Here is a 16,647-nt window from a genome sequence, read left to right on the forward strand (position 1 = left end):
GGACTGTCGTTTCTCTTTGCTTATTTGAGCTGTTCTTGGACTTGGTCTTTTACCAAATAGGGCTATATAAATGGAATGGTGTGAACGATATGGTATCAAACACATGGAAATAATGTGTTTGATTACCATTCCATTGATTCTGTTCCAGCCATTACTATGAGCCCATCTTCCCCAATGAAGGTGCCACCAACCTCCTGTGTTATTCTACAATATATAATTATTGACAAAAGATCTGCCTTTTACCTGAATAATTCATAAATAAATGTGTTGAATGTACAAAGCTCAAACATAATTGTCCGTGTAGGCCTAATTTTATTTTTATTTGACTGTCATTAAGAAGACAGTGTGAGACAAGGTAGGGCAAAAGGTAGATAGAGGATTCCAGCGATGAATTTTATTTCCTTCTGCAACGGAGACAAAATTAAGAATTCAGTTCTAATGTGGTTACCCTTCTAACATACACATAACAACACGTGTGCTTATTAATTTGATGATATAACATGAATTACTGTTGTCAGTAATAGATGAAAAACAGCAAAGCATGTTATTAGTGTGCTTTGATTTACCTGGCAGACACATTGATTTCTGCTTTGATCTTTGGTGTCATTCCTTTGGAACATGTTCCACTTTGCCCTTCATCTGAATCTGAATTGGCTGGCATAACCCTCTGTCCTATTCTCTCAGTTCGGCCAATATGCAATGCAAGAGACCATGCACACAGCAATAAAAACTGATCTCAACAAACAGAAAAATACACTTTGTATTTCAATGCAAATGCTGCATCTTTTGTAAATCAATGGAAAGTCAATTACCATATATCTTACCCGTTTTCTTGGGAGCCTTGCCTTTCGATATTGTTATAGTCTGAAGCTTATTCTGTAACTCAAAAACATCGGACCTAGGGGAGAACACTTGTTATAGGGATGCATCATCATAATTCCTTTAGTAATAGCAGTCTGTCAGATTGCTTCCCATGCTTGTCTAGTCTAACCACAGAGCTTTCACCTTGCATTTGACCTGAGCATGTCCTGAGGCCTCTGCAGTCTGAGAGTGTCGTCCTTCATCTGACAGCTGTCAATCATCCTCTCCAAGCACTGAAAATGGAGACAGATATACACATATTCCAGAACATGTCACATAACATTAGATAAGCTTCAGCAGTCCACATCATTATAGCCCAAGTACAGTTCAGAAGATTGTTTCAAGTGTAAAGTTTGTATCATTTGTTTGATGAGTGAAATCATTCAGGTCAAAGTGATTTGGGGGAGAGAAATGTGAGCTCTGAAATACCATATCTTTGCAGTATTTTTCTGTCAATCTGCGCATAGTTTCATCTCTTTGTTTTTCTAAAAAGGAAAGGAAAACTGAGTAAGGTTTTAAAAAAGCCTCCATTAGAACAACATCATGGAAGAAGGTCTTGTTCTGAAAAACATAAAATCAAACTTGCTAAGCAGGCCATGAATGTTGTGGACTTCCTCCCTTAGCTCAGCAATCTGCTCCCACAGGACTCTTCGACTGAAGAAACAGACAACATACACAGAAAAAAATGGAGAGGGAATTACTTGTTATTACTGCCTTATCCCACTGAACTAAAGTCAACTTATCATCAAACAAGTGTAGTTCACCAAACTATCCCCACTACACCTGTCACAATTTCAGACTGCCTTATCCAGATCTACCTGTGGTAGAGTTCCTGAGAGATGTGGTTTATGGCAGCCTGCCTCTGGATGTCTGAGGGGTGAGTGCTGGAGCAGGAGGCTTGGAGAGTAGGACAGGAGCAGGGAGAGTGGGACAGGAGACTGCGCAGGTAGTGGAGCTCAGTGGAGACCTCATAGCGCAGGCCCTCAAAACGCTCCTCAAGGTGCTGGGTGGCTACATGCGCAGCCAAATGGTGCACCTCGGCTGGAGGAACAAGGACAGGAGTACAGTTTATGTCATCGTTAAGTAATTGTTATGACAGTGCTATTTAGCCCTTATGACAGAGGGTTCAACTCAAGTAAAGAGTAACCCATGCATTCAAAAAAATTAAATAAATCAGGGAATCAAGAGTCAGGTGTGGTTCAGGCGTGATTGTGTTGTGTCCTCCCTTACATTGAAGGACTGCCATGGTATTAAGATTCTGGGTCCTCTCTGCCTCATGCTTGAACAGAGTTTTGCACAGGGAATCAATAGTCTACAAAACGGGAAATATTTATTGAAACAATATCCCCTGAATAAAACAGTAACCAATACAAGCCATCAAAGAAAACAGTAGACAATCGTGAATATGGCAAAAATGCATACTACATTCTACAGAAGGAAGCAGTCAGTCACCTTGGCTTGTGTTTCAATCTCTGACCTCATTCTTTCCACAACATCTCGGAGAGACTCCTGAGATTCACCTACTGCTACTAGATGACAACACAAGAAAGTCAGTGAACAATGAACATACAGTATTACACCAGGCATTCTCAAGTTATGTTGTTTCTGATAATCACATTGACACAATAACACATACACACCTTCAGCAGGAGGGGGCAGTGGTTCAAACTGAAACAACAATCGACATTGTATTAAAAATCATTCTAACAAACTATTTTGGTACTACTGTATGACATTGAGTGCCAAATGTGTTTTCAACTCACTAAGGCCCTCTGGTCGTCCATGTCAACTGACCTGAGCCAACTAAATTGTAAGTGGGTGGATATAAAGGGTATGTCACAATGACAAGGCAGGGCCGTAAAAATCGATATGGTCTATCTCAGTGATGATTGGTTTGTGGGTTATAACTTTCACGTAATATTCATTCTGTAATAATGTGATTTGTAGATATTGCTTAGGGGGCGTGGTTAACGGAAATTGGCGTTTGACATAGGAAGTGTTGTTCTAGTGTTCAATCAACGGGAGTTGAGAAAAGAGTGTTTCCCTTCTGTCAACATACCACATCCAGATAGTTATTTTTCAGTTGAGAAAAATAAGGAAAACAGGTAAGAAGCCATTTTCCTCTCTTTGGAATGCACTGCAACACTACATGCATGCGCGCATTTAGAAGCAAACTTGTGTAACTCACCTAGCTAGCTAACGTCAGTTGTGCTAGCAAAATATGTAGTTTCTGACAAATGCCATTCCACTGTCATGGTTTCCAATTCCCAAAATGTGATATTGCATTGAATTAAGTATGTAATCCTCAATTAACAGTATATCATTTTTAGAATTTTAGTTAGCTAGCTATCCAACTTTGAAGTATTAGTCTTAGAAAACAGGTCAGAACTCTTATCTCTCGAAGCCACTATCACGTGCATGCTAATCAAGCTTTCCAGTCACTTTCCAGTCCTCAAATGATGCTGGTTCAAGGGGCTTCAAATGTCTCTGTTGAATTAGAGGGCTTTTGAGTGGGGATTAAGTGTATTTGTTTTGTGTCCCCAATGCTGTAATGAAACTTAATGAGTCATCTGGTTTGCTTGCTAACATTTATCTAGTTTTGTTTTCTCTTTTTGTCCCCCAGATCAGTACCATGGTCACAGAAGGGGAGCCCACAGACTTGGTGAAAGTGCTGCACCTGCTGGTGCTGTCCTTCGCATGGGGAATGCAGTTGTGGGTCTCCTTTATAGCAGGTGATGACACTGGGATCGATAGGGGATGAGCAGAGGAAATCAGTTTGAGTGTTAGCAAAACCCTACAATCTAAGTGGCATATAAAAAAAAGCCAAGATGAAGAACTTGAGGCACAGTATGTCTCCCCATTTTATTCACTTACATTATCCCTTTTCCCACCCACAGGTTTTGCACTGGTGAAGCAGGTAACACTGCACACCTTTGGGCTGGTGCAAAGCAAGCTGTTCCCTGTCTATTTCTATTGCCTACTGGGCAGCAACTCTGTCAGCCTTGCCGTGTATGCAGTCTACCACCCCAGAGAGCTGCTGGATTGGCACGAAAGCCTGCAGGTCATATCACATTCTATATTGTAATTTAGGGCTGGATTCAATCTGTAACGCTGAAGCGTTAAGATTGCGCGATCAAAATGTAATAATTATTTCCGATTTAGATAATGATTGTATCTACATTATAGACGTCATCTATGTCATTGACAATTCTGAATAAAAATTGTTCTTCCCCTATAGATGGCCCTGTACTTTGTGGCAGTCATCATGGCAGGTCTAAATGCACAGTGGTTCGGCCCGTCAGCCACAGAGGTCATGTTCAAGCTGCGGGAGGTGGAGCAGGAGCATGGCCTGGGGAACCAGATAGGGAGAGGGAGCCAGAGGGAAGCCTTCGCCAAACTCAGGGAGCAGGACCCCAAGTACAAGGCCTACAAGAGCACCTTTGGCCGCTATCATGGTCTGTCCAACCTATGCAACCTGATTGGGTTTATCTGCACAACCACCAACATAGTGTACACAGCTCTCAATTTACACACCATTTAGAGATTATTTGTGTATATGTGGTGTTGTACTTGGTTGCAGGTTTCCAAATTGTCTGTCAACAAGGGGATGTACAGTGCCTTGCAAAAGTATTTATCCCCCTTGGCGTTTTTCCTATTTTGTTGCATTACAACCTGTAATTTAAATTGATTTTTATTTGGATTTCATGTAATGGACATACACAAAATAGTCAAAATTGGTGAAGTGAAAAAAACAACTTGTTTCAAAAAATTCAAACAAATAAATAACGGAAAAGTGGTGCGTGCATATGTATTCACCCACTTTGCTATGAAGCCCCCAAATAAGATCTGGTGCAACCAATTACCTTCAGAAGTCACATAATTAGTTAAATAACGTCCACCTGTGTGCAATCTAAGTGTCACATGATCTCAGTATATATACACCTGTTCTGAAAGGCCCCAGAGTATGCAACACCACTAAGCAAGGGGCACCACCAAGCAAGCGGCACCATGAAGACCAAGGAGCTCTCCAAACAGGTCAGGGACAAAGTTGTGGAGAAGTACAGATCAGGGTTGGGTTATAAAAAAATATCAGAAACTTTGAACATCCCACGGAGCACCATTAAATCCATTATTAAAAAATGGAAAGAATATGGCACCACAACAAACCTGCCAAGAGAGGGCCGCCCACCAAAACTCACAGACCAGGCAAGGAGGGCATTAATCAGAGAGGCAACAAAGAGACCAAAGATAACCCTGAAGGAGCTGCAAAGCTCCACAGCGGATGAACCCCTTTACACAAAGTAAACACAATTGCAACTCTGTTGTCTCGTGTCAACACTGGGCAAATGTAATCTTGAGCTGCCAGCCTTGAAGCGATTCTCACCAATATTTGCTATTCCGGGATAAAATAAAGTATAGAGAGGGCCATAAAGAATAGACTAGTAAACCCTTATATCCACAGAGAGCTTGGGAGCTGTAGAATACAGTGGACAGGTCATATTTGTGTAAGACTTAATGAATTGGCACAGCACAGGCTCAAATACATGATCCAAATCTGTTTATTTTTTCAAATAAAAGATTACATGAATTATTAATGTGAATCCTTTACACATATTCCTTCAAACAGAGGGTTCATGACATGAAGGATTATTTGTCTTATACCGTTCAAATGTATTATGAAGCTTTAAGTCATTGTAAAAAGAGATAGATAGAGAGATATAGATAGTTTGGTCCAACTTCTGTCCATGTCAGACAAACACATGCATATTTAATGAAATTTTATTTTACCTTTTAAAGCAGGGTTCTTCAATCCTGGTCCTGGAGGGCCGAAACACTTCTGTTTTTTATTTCTACCTGGTAGTTAATTGCACTCACCTGGTTTTCCCAGGTCTGAATTAGCCCCTGATTAGAAGGAGAGGATGAAAAACAGAGGTGTTTCGGCCCTCCAGGACCAGGATTGAAGAACCCTGTTTTAAAGGTAGACTCTGCGAAATGACGTTTGCCACAAGCAGCACCGCAGATATTGTGAAGAGCGAGATGCAAGACTTCACTCTCACACAGTATATGTGCATGGGTTCGCTTCACGCTGTTAGAGCGTGGTACTGTAGGTACGGGACCAAAACAGCTGAGAAGTTTAGCCTTGCGCTTCAACGCTCTTAGTTGCTGTGGAAATGTACCCACTATGCGGTTTACTTTTTGCACATACGTCATATAGCTGAGTCTACCTTTAAGAAGTCTGGTGGGCAAATGTAAATTCCTACAGAGACTAATTGCATTTTTTTTGGTTTCTCCCAGACCAGACGAGTAAAACATTATCTTGCAGTTCTCTCTACCTCACACGGAACTCCATCTATAGCTGTGGACATCACATGCGCCTCTGAGACAATGAACATTTAGCAGAGATTCTTAAACTAGGTCATGTAGTACCGCTGACATCCACTGTATTGCAGTATAATGCACACCATTGGAAGCACAGCGGCGAGCTGAAACCAGCCATATGTCATACTTATATTTCGGACAGTTTTATCCAATAAAAACAAAACCTATTTTTTTCTTTAAAACAGCCTACTACCAGATTTCGGGGACTAGGATTTTTTGTCAGCTCAAGAGGTAATTAATTCAATAATAACAAGTAACTTTTAGCTTACAAGGTCCCACCTTATACAGACAGACGTTTTTAAGGAATACATTTAAAACATACAGTATGTTGCATAACACGATAAGTGCACATCCATGACACTTCCTGGTTTTGGTTTTTGCCCTAGCATTACATAGATGATATAAATAACCAACTCATCACTATGCTTTTGATTATTTGAATCAGCTGTGTAGTGCTAGGGAAAAAAATAAAACGTGCACCCAAGAGGGGCCCCAGGACCGAGTTTGGGAAACCCTGGTCTAAAACACCAGGAAGTGTCAAGGATGTGCACTTATTCACTCATGGAAATAATTCAGATTTATTAACTGGTGGATGCTTTTCCAAAGTTGGCCTACAGTATCGGCACGAAAATATGAACTTATTTTGCAGTGATCCCAATAGTGTATTTCTAATGATCTGCAACTCTGCATTATCAAATGTTGAGTTATACTTAATAAATGATGAGGTTGGCAGACTGGAGAGCATCTCTATGAAGTTCAGATCAGAAGACTGACCCAGCTGAGAATATTCCCTATTTTATTCAACAATTTAATACACATTAACATCAGTCAAACACAAACATACTGTATATGCTGCCTTGATTTGTGAAAGCTATTATTTCCAAACAGACTAGAGTTGAGTGAGGGATCATAAAGTACAGGAATTTGCTCGCTGGAAGTGTGTGAGAGAGAGATTATATCTCTGTGTGAATACTGTCCTGTGAGGTGGCCACTACACTGACTGCTGCGCTCTCGAAGGGTGCTCCTTTGTACACAAACGAGATCCGGGAGCTGCCTGTTCTATTCCACAAACGCTCAGAGGAAAACGGCGAGGCAGAAAGCGGTGGGCGGAAATAGAATTCAGGTTGTTGAAGACCCTAGGGAACTTTCACTCTTCACTTGAAAGGAAATAACATTGAAAGGAAAAGGCAAAGAAATTCCGTATCCAAGATTAGGTAAGTGGTTGGAAAAAGTTTGCTAAATATTTTCTGCGCCTTTGTCCAGCTTCCTTCATGTCCAAATGAAAATGATTTGCTGGCCGTTGTATTCTCGTTTACTCTTCTCATTTACTTAACTCCATTGGACTTTTACATGTTTCTATAATGTGACAACAGGTTTTCGAGCCACTTGCTAGTGTTGCCACCGCCAATTAATCCTCGAGCACCTGGTGCGATTTGAAGTACCGAACGACAAATTGTCAGCTATGGATTTTCTTCACCCCCATTCTTTGCATAGGGTCTACTTTGGCAGTTCTGTTTCATATAGCGATATAGCTGTCAAACTCTAGGCGGCAGTTGCCTTCTCCCTAGTTTTCAGCCATTAGCTTCACCCACGACTACCTCATGTGAACTACAATCCCGACGCTGTGTTTCAACGTTTAGAAACGTCAATCATTGCTTGCTATATGGCTTTCAAAACATATGCCCCATTCATTAGCGAAAAAGTGTCCTTCAAATAAAAAAGATGCACACACTTACTGTAGCAGTTTTGCACAGATCCATACAGCTGTGGGTGCCTCCATCTGACAAAACTACACGTCTGCTACACTTCCCGAGTTATGCTTACACACAGGTGTTCAGAGCACGCTCGATAGCTAATTAGCACAGGTGGTCACCGCTTGTCTTCAGTGAACAAGCTCTGTGACATGGCCTTGTGGGAACACTAACCATATCAAGGTGTGTATCAATTTAACCTTTTTGTTTTTTGAAAATTATTTCTCACTGATATGAAAGATAAGGTCCTTATGCTTCCAAAACAGTACCTCAAGTGACGATTGTTAATGTACAGATATAGCGTGGGGCTCTTAAACTAAACTCCCCCATACAGAAGATGCCTTCGTCCAATGACTTATGTGTAATGTAATGAAACTGAGAGTCATGATCAAGGGCTTATAGAGATGGAGAATGGACACTTGACAACTTTCAATATGATGGGTAGAGTGGGTGAGTTTGACCCAAAAGTATAGGCCTACTTATTGTGCTATTGATTTGAGCTTGTCCAGGTATATTGAAACCACTACATTTTACTAACATACTTCCCTCACCTGTGTTTACGACCATTATTTTATAGGGAACAGACAGCTGCCAACCAATCAAGAGTTAATTTCCTACAACAGCCAGGGAGTCGGTGAACTCGAGGGACCTTACTCCGCAAACAGTGCCAGCTGAGACCACGCTAGGCCTATTCACCATAATGGCCTCTATTTGTTTTACAGAACTAATGCTTCTCCAGTGCATAAACAATTACTCCCATTTCAACTCTACTAAGTGGAGGCCTGTTCTGTGATACAGTGAAATCTGTCCCGTCAGAGATGTACCCGTTATTGTGGCAGATGGTGTGGCATGCCAGTATTAAATTCATCACCCCCTACTCAAAGTAATCTAATGCTACTTGTCCACAAAGAGTTGTGGCCACGTGTTTCTCAACACTTCATCATTCAGTAACTTTGGTCTCTAATATCTTGGAGAATAATATCATTATGGTACAACTGGATATTGAATTGAGCGCTATTGGATAATGTAGGCAACTCTGTCGTAGCCGGCCGCGACCGGGAGACCCATGGGGCGGTGCACAATTGGCCCAGCGTCGTCCAGGGTAGGGGAGGGCATGGCCGGTAGGGATGTAGCTCAGTTGGTAGAGCATGGCGTTTGCAACGCCAGGGTTGTGGGTTCGTTTCCCACGGGGGGCCAGTATAAAAAAAATAAAAAAAATAATGGATGCACTCACTAACTGTAAGTCGCTCTGGATAAGAGCGTCTGCTAAATGACTAAAAATGTACATGTAAATGTCTCAGCAGTACAACAGTTGTCACAGATTTAAGGTAGAAAAATATTTCCCCCAAATATTATTTTGCCTTAAGACTTCTTGAGCAACAGTGTAAATGTGCATGACGTGACCAGGATTTAGCAGGCTTACGTTCTGAGGGGAAAACAACATATGATCCAATGGGTTTCCCGCATATTCTTTGTACACACAGTGTGGGACTTATGATCCAATGACTTTAGACCCACAAAGCTATGGTCAGATGAAAGTTTGACTGGTGCCTTGTGATAGGGGATTATAGTACAGACCTGCATTTTGCACAGTATCTTTACAAAATCCTTTTGGCCATTACATCATGCAGTTGCCTTATTTAACACATTTACCGCACAGCTCATCCCCCATGTTATAAGTAAGTGGCAGTGACTCACTCTCACACACACCTATAATCTCTGTGGGCACAAACATGGAATCATAGAGATACAGCTTCAACAAGAGCTTTTCTTTGCCCCACAATACTGTCTGTGGACCGTCCTCTACATTCCCCTTTGTTGTGAAATATCACTACTTCTTGAGATGGCCGTGCTGAGCTAGCTGGCCTAGCCCACTAATGGGCCTAGCGGCTTTGTTCTGGACCGGTCTCCAAGGAGACAGTCCTCATCAGAGGGAAGCTGTGGTGTGCAGCCCTGATTGATCGCTGAGGACAAGGGGGGAGGCCATGGACTCTCCTTTCACGCCCATGCCTTGCAGTCATTACATCCTCCCACTTTTTTAGGAATGAGTGACAGACACTAAATGGTCTTTATGGTGTGCAACTTAATACCCAGTGGCAGATGCTGCAGCCTGCAAGTGACTGAGTCATAATAGCTATGACATGAGCAGGTTTTGAAAACTCCCCGCAACCTCCCTTTCATTACTGGTTCATAACAATTTAGGGGACTGGGCCTGGCCTATGTTGATTTGACCTAACTGTTGAGTTGTATTGGTATGAAATTCTAATAATCCTGATGATTTGGTGTTTAATTCACCCTGAGCTGTAGTATCACCTCTCACACCTCTGCCTTCCCCTCTAGATGGCGTCAGTGAATGACTCTCGCCTTCAGCAGCAGCCTGCTCAGAAGGATGCGGCTGACCAGAACTTTGACTACATGTTCAAGCTGCTGATCATTGGCAACAGCAGTGTGGGGAAGACCAGCTTCCTGTTCCGCTATGCTGATGACTCCTTCACCTCAGCCTTCGTGTCCACCGTGGGCATAGACTTCAAGGTCAAGACCGTCTTCCGCAATGAGAAGAGGATAAAGTTACAGATATGGGTGAGTTAGCCTTATGCATTTTGTCCCACATGCCAGCTATGGTCTCTACAACATGATTGCCACCTTTGTGCCACATTTTTGCCGTCATAGTGGACTCTCATACACATCCCATCAAAAGAGGAAAGTTGTCTTCTGTATTAAACCGGAATATAAATCCATAGGCCAAATCCTTTGCTATTTAATGTAGTTTTTCTGACTGAGATGGCTGATAATTCTATAGTGGGTCAATCACCAACTTTCATCTGCAAGGCCCTTGCATTTTACCCAGTGGTGTTAAGTAACTAAGTAAACATACTTTGAAGTACTACTTAAGTAGTTTTTTGGGGGCATCTGTACTTTACTATTTATATTTGACAAATTGTACTCCACTTTAATCCTAAAGAAAATATGTACTTTTTACTCCCATACATTTTCCCTGACAACCAAAAGTACACATTACATTTAGAATGCTCAGGCAGGACAGCAATATGGTCTAATTTACACACCTATCAATATAACGCCTCTGGTGGACTCACTAAACACAAATACTGCGTTTTTAAAAGATGTCTGAGTGGTGGAGTGTACCCCAGGCTCTATGTAAATCATGCCATCAGGTTTGCTTAATATAAGGAATTAGATTTATAGCGTGTCATTTTTACTTTGACACAAGTATGACAATTGAGTATTTTTTCCACCACTGTATTTAAGTACATTTAAAACCAGATATTTTAAGACTTTTACTTAAGTAGCATTTTACTGGGTGACTTTCACTTGAGTCATTTTCTATTAAGGTATCTTTACTTTTATTCAAGTATGACAATTTAGTACTTTTTCCACCAATGATTTTACTCTCCATTTCTCTTGTATGTTTTGCTGAAAACTTGCTTTCAGTTTCTCATCTCAAACTACTGCAATGTGTTGCTGCTGCTGGTACCACATGCTCTAGACACTTTAAGGCTGTGATTGGACAGGCAGACCAATTCTGATCTTTTTTCCACTAATTGGTATTTTGACCAGCCACATCAGATCTTTTCACATATCTTTTTCAGAGCTGACCTGATTGGTCAAAAGACCAATTAGTGGAAAAAATATCAGATTCTGTGGCTACCAGATTTGACCATACATTTCTTTCTATGTAGCCTAGTCCCCTGACGTCTGAAAGTGTTTCAAGGCAAACTAGTTCCACGTACAGTGAAGGCTGTTTAAACATCTGATTAAACAAGACAAACATCCTATATGTTATTGTATTGTATTCAATTATCAAGATGAATCAGCAGAAAACGTGTCCACACCAATGTACACACAAACCAAGCTGACTGACGCACTGACCCGGTTTCCACCTCTGACACATGATTTGGCTTAATGTTGTCAGCGGTGGCCGGGAGCACTGAATGCCATCTGATGAACATCCAGTGAGTTTCAAATCAGAAAATAATAAAACCCTCCTCAATTTGCCTCCGTGTACTTTGAAGGTGTGGAAGTGTCCATTAAATGAGCCCTGGCTTCGAGAGCAAGTGTACAGTTAATGCTCAACCCTATCCGGAATGGCCAGGGGCGTTTAATCCGCAGCATCCTGTTTTCACTCAAACCCTCTGAGTCTCACCTCTCTATGAAGAGTGAACAGTTGGTGCCCTGTCCACACTGGTGCAAGCTTTCCTCCTTTTGTGTGGCATGAGAAAGGCTTTAAATTATCTTTATCATGGTTTAAAAAAAAATCTCAACCTGAACCATACTGTTTATTCTAAGAGGATACACCACATGGCAATATGTCAACTGCACAACGGCACACACACCTGGTGTCAGAACCACAAAGCACAGGGCTTAGAGTGTGTCCCTGCTTTGTGTGGGCGGCAGGACCAGGTGACGCATGCTGAGAAGGGTCCTAGTGACGTCAATGGCTCCGACCCCCAACCATTTTACACTCACTGTCATCATGCATATGCTTTTGGACCGGCGGACCGTCTTTTGTTTACTTGGTGTATAGATAGTTATGGAGACAGTGTTAGCCATGGGGACAGTGTATTTGGTTAGTGCTACTGTAAGTTCCATTACCCTGCCAAATATTTCATAATGTCTGCACATATCAGATAAGAAGATATGCATCTGGTATCTTTCATACATAAATGAAATAAAAATGACGCAGACTCTCCTTCTGGGTAAGGTCATTTAACAGAAGTACCCCGCTGTGCATACACTGACTCACACACTTACAGAGCACTTGTCTCTCTAGCCTGGCACCTGCTCTATGTTAAGAACAGCTCTATTGCTTGCAATCTCTAAAATCGGTGGCAGTTCGTTTGGGCTGACTACCCTGCACACTATTAGTCCTAATGAAACATTCATAAACCTCAGTGACCCTACTGTTACCTGGGCAACCTCCCCCATCCCCATCCATCCCCCTCACTCACGATTCAGTGATGTAAAGTCCTCTGATGCAAATGAGGGACCCAGGCCAGGTTACCAAGCGACAGCCAAGGATAGTTGCCATGCCAACTTGTTTCATGTTAACCTTTTCCAGGGAAGCAACTCTGACATCACACTCAACCTCTACTTAATTGAAAGATGTTTCCAATAAACAGGTGTCTACAGCTCTGCGGCACCAGAGAGCTTACATTACATTTACATTTTAGTCATTTAGCAGACGCTCTTATCCAGAGCGACTTACAGTTAGTGAGTGCATACATAAAAATTTTTATACTGTCCCCCCGTGGGAATCGAACCCACAACCCTGGCCATTCCCTCCCCTACCTTGGACGACGCTGGGCCAATTGTGCGCCGCCCCATGGGTCTCCCGGTCACGGCCGGCTACGACAGAGCCTGGATTCGAACCAGGATCTCTAGTGGCACAGCTAGCACTGCGATGCAGTGCCTTTAGACCACTGCGCCACTCGAGAGCTGTTAGACATCTGACGCCCTCTGTGTTCTTTTTATTCTCACTGGGTTTTTGTTAGTGGGCCAGGGTTTGTTGTTTGACAAGAAGTTATGTTGATGGACATGGCATATGTAGATGTTACTCTGTTTAATCATGTATCTGACACTTTAATTTCTAATATTCTGAAGTTCACAGTGGCTTTGGGTGGGAAGGTTTAGGCTGATAGGACAATTTAAAGGACAAGGCACTGTATCACAGAAGTATGTTTATTTATGTCAAATATCCATTTGGTATGTTTTTTTTATTAATCATTGTAGTCTTTTTCTAGACTTGCTGAATATTTAAAAGCGTACACACACAGTCACCTCTAGCGTCTCAATTCTGTAGGCCTTAGTCAATATTGCCCCCTTCTGGTCTCACAAAATACCACACAATTTAACATGTTCCCAAACCTGACCTGTTTGCTGTAAACACAGTAAAGAATGACCATCCATCATGTACCCCACAGGACACAGCGGGGCAGGAGCGCTACCGTACCATCACCACAGCCTACTACAGAGGAGCCATGGGCTTCCTGCTCATGTATGACATCACCAACCAGGACTCCTTCAACGCAGTTCAGGACTGGTGAGTGAAAGGTGGAAGGTTCCATAATTTCAATATTGACCCTGCTGCCTTCTCAGACTGTGCATTTGTCTACTCTCACCTCTGTCATACAGGGCAACTCAGATTAAGACATACTCTTGGGACAACGCACAGGTGATCCTGGTGGGAAACAAGTGTGAACTGGAGGATGACAGGCTAGTCCCCACAGAGGATAGCCAGAGACTGGCCGAAGATCTTGGTGAGTACTATCCACGACAGCATGCAGTCTTCGCAAAGACTATACACCAAGAGGTCACACAACCACAGCATTCTGACCTCATGAGAACACACTTACACACAGATATAGCAGGACACAGAACACTTAAGCCTAAATATCTCATCTGCTTTTCTTGAAATCTCTCCACAATAAGTCATTGCTCTACTCTATTTCCCCGTCTCGGTCTGACAGGGTTCCAGTTCTTCGAGGCCAGCGCCAAGGACAACATCAACGTGAAGCAGGTGTTTGAGCGGCTGGTAGACGTCATCTGTGAGAAGATGAACGAGAGCATGGACGGAGATGCCAACCTGATGTCCAACCACAGGGGCACCAGTCTACAGGACTCGCCTCCAGAGAACCATGGGGGCTGTGGCTGCTAAATACCGCCTCACTCCTCCTCACAGCCCCACACCAAACCCTGTCACTGTGCCTAAAGTAGAGAGAGTACACCTCTCAAACTACACCCCAACCTCACACCCCCTAACACAGCCACTACAGTGAAAATCATAAAGCAGCTAGCAGAAATAACCATCGGTCCCCTCCCCTCGGTCAATCCAGCGCTATCCCACATATCCCCTGCTCTACTTCCTGTCCTAGCTGAAAAGGCCCCATTTCTCTTGTGTACTGTGGCCTTCACACAGTAGTTCTGTGGTGGGCTGGTATTCATCCGAGTCCCCCCCGTCAACTGCCTCTACCACATGGCCTCCCCTCTGCTCTTCTGGCAAACATTTTTTAAGTATTTATTGTGAGAAACCATTATTTAATGGCTTTACTTTTAAAGCAAAACTAGTTCAATCAGCTTAAAGAAATGCCAATGTGAAGAATATTTGTTATAATGAAATAGTTTCCAGTAGTCATTATTTTAGGTCATTGTTGTGTTCAGAGTTTAATGAATGAAAATATAATAGTTTAAGACTCAAATAGAGCAGAAGGTGCTTTTGTCTTGGATGCCCCTTGGCTAGGTGCTCTGCTTTGAATGTATTCATTGGACTAAACTTATCAGAATCCAAAACCAGATAGAAAGAAGACAGCACCCCAAAACCTGAATAAAAATCCAACAAAAATCCACGTTTTGCTGTCATATTTCGGCTGTTGTATGACCGAATGAAGTCTTGAACAGCGCAAATATGTCAGCACAAAATGGCTAAGGAAAACTAAATGGTTAAAATGAAGTGTGGGGTTGTCATTGTTGTACCCTTTGGAGTGCTGCCTTTTTCTTACTGTCCAACGGTCTAGTCTTGACTAATTAATTCCAGCGTATCCTTGCTCAAAATCTAGATGGAACTGTTATTAATTAATCAGATAACATCATCCAGACAATCACAAAACTGAGTTATTCTGCTGCTTTGGCCTTTTGCTTCCTTATTTACCTGACCTCCATGCTTTACTCTGTGACACTGCCATTTTGCCATGTCCTCAGAATAATTGTGCGCTACTACTCGAAACTTTCTTAACCACTACTGCTTACGGGAAAGATAAGTATGAGATTCTGTTCCAAACAATGTTAGAGCAATATTGGCCTTGAGTTGTGCTCCAGGGCGTTTGTCTGGGAGGAAGTCGTATAACACTAGTGACACTGACGCGAGTCACGTGACCTGCTCTGGCATGTCCTCGCTCACCCCTCTGTGCCACCCTTCCTACTCACTGTTCTTACACTTTCCAACCCAATTGCACACGACTTCTCAACAGTGTGTCCTGTCCTGTAATCTGGATGTGCCAGTGTAAACTGCCTGCATTACTTGCATGATGTTACTGTACTGTTCTTACTTCTAAGTTACTGTCTATGAAGTAGCCTAATTAAAGTGTGGTGATTGGCCAAGCATGACACACATGCTAATTCATTTTCCAAATCATATGCTCAACTGCAAGACCAATGGTGCTCCCAAAGAATGTACAGTACATTCCATTGTACTGCTTGGATGGCTTCAGTGCCCCAGCGCTTCAGAAGAAAAAATAACTTGTGGGATACAAGGCCCAACTGGACTGGAGACATGCATCTCCCCCTTGTCTCTTTTCTGGCCCTCTGTTACTAACAGACACTGCAATTTCCCTATCACTAGCCCCACACTGATCACTGGCCATCCGTTAGGGTCAGGCACTGTCTCTGCATGATAGCTGCCTTATGTTTTCATGCCAAAGCACCGCTAAAGCTGAGGGGTTGGGTCAAAGCCCGCCAAAAGTATTAATGAGCGCTTACTCTCTCCCGTTGCTTATCACAAAGACAGACTTATCCATCTGGGTGAACTGCTGATGCTGACTCGCTGTTTAATATTAGCTGGCTGATTTTATCAAGTTATCTCCCCTTTTCATCTCCTACCACGAGCAAGTGGTCTCGTTGTGGTGTGAAACATTGTACTGGAGAC

General features: G+C 42.5%; 3 protein-coding genes across 4 annotated transcripts; 2 read left to right on the plus strand and 1 right to left on the minus strand.

Moving 5' to 3' along the window:
• Positions 1-289: 289 nt before the first annotated feature.
• On the minus strand, positions 290-8,959 carry LOC121550986. The gene is made up of 11 exons (XM_041863474.1): positions 7,977-8,959; positions 2,502-2,529; positions 2,314-2,390; positions 2,092-2,173; positions 1,680-1,902; positions 1,448-1,515; positions 1,291-1,346; positions 1,006-1,094; positions 825-898; positions 567-672; positions 290-404 (listed from the first exon to the last, which is right to left on the minus strand). The coding sequence occupies exons 1-11, from the start codon at positions 7,998-8,000 to the stop codon at positions 395-397; spliced, it is 837 nt and encodes a 278-aa protein (XP_041719408.1). The 5' UTR covers positions 8,001-8,959; the 3' UTR covers positions 290-394.
• LOC121550988 (transmembrane protein 205) lies at positions 2,794-4,541 on the plus strand. Of its 2 annotated transcripts, none has more exons than XM_041863477.2 (4): positions 2,794-2,966; positions 3,459-3,593; positions 3,759-3,922; positions 4,100-4,541. In XM_041863477.2, exons 2-4 carry the CDS (start codon positions 3,494-3,496, stop codon positions 4,400-4,402), a joined length of 567 nt encoding a protein of 188 aa, XP_041719411.1. In that variant the 5' UTR covers positions 2,794-2,966; positions 3,459-3,493; the 3' UTR covers positions 4,403-4,541. The 2 variants fall into 2 exon arrangements, with proteins under 2 accessions (XP_041719411.1, XP_041719410.1); XM_041863476.2 differs by having other exon boundaries at positions 2,817-2,966; positions 3,485-3,593.
• On the plus strand, positions 6,689-16,106 carry LOC121550987 (ras-related protein Rab-3D). The gene is made up of 5 exons (XM_041863475.2): positions 6,689-7,454; positions 10,332-10,571; positions 13,931-14,049; positions 14,142-14,266; positions 14,477-16,106. The coding sequence occupies exons 2-5, from the start codon at positions 10,332-10,334 to the stop codon at positions 14,662-14,664; spliced, it is 672 nt and encodes a 223-aa protein (XP_041719409.1). The 5' UTR covers positions 6,689-7,454; the 3' UTR covers positions 14,665-16,106.
• Positions 16,107-16,647: the final 541 nt, after the last annotated feature.

The sequence above is a fragment of the Coregonus clupeaformis genome, unplaced genomic scaffold (genome assembly GCF_020615455.1).
Source record: "Coregonus clupeaformis isolate EN_2021a unplaced genomic scaffold, ASM2061545v1 scaf0010, whole genome shotgun sequence".
NCBI classification, from domain to species: Eukaryota; Metazoa; Chordata; class Actinopteri; order Salmoniformes; family Salmonidae; genus Coregonus; species Coregonus clupeaformis.

Bases quoted from the DNA above. Each gene is read 5' to 3' on its own strand.
- LOC121550988 (XM_041863477.2), top strand. From the start codon at position 3,494: ATGGTCACAGAAGGGGAGCCCACAGACTTGGTGAAAGTGCTGCACCTG. The intron at 3,594-3,758 runs GTGATGACACTG...TCCCACCCACAG, and splicing joins GTGGGTCTCCTTTATAGCAG to GTTTTGCACTGGTGAAGCAG. The intron at 3,923-4,099 runs GTCATATCACAT...CTTCCCCTATAG, and splicing joins ATTGGCACGAAAGCCTGCAG to ATGGCCCTGTACTTTGTGGC.
- LOC121550986 (XM_041863474.1), bottom strand. From the start codon at position 8,000: ATGGATCTGTGCAAAACTGCTACA. The intron at 1,903-2,091 runs GTAAGGGAGGAC...TTGTTCCTCCAG, and splicing joins TACCATGGCAGTCCTTCAAT to CCGAGGTGCACCATTTGGCT. The intron at 1,095-1,290 runs GTATTTCAGAGC...CTCCATTTTCAG, and splicing joins AAAAATACTGCAAAGATATG to TGCTTGGAGAGGATGATTGA.
- LOC121550987 (XM_041863475.2), top strand. From the start codon at position 10,332: ATGGCGTCAGTGAATGACTCTCGCCTTCAGCAGCAGCCTGCTCAGAAG. The intron at 14,050-14,141 runs GTGAGTGAAAGG...TCTGTCATACAG, and splicing joins TTCAACGCAGTTCAGGACTG to GGCAACTCAGATTAAGACAT. The intron at 14,267-14,476 runs GTGAGTACTATC...TCGGTCTGACAG, and splicing joins GAGACTGGCCGAAGATCTTG to GGTTCCAGTTCTTCGAGGCC.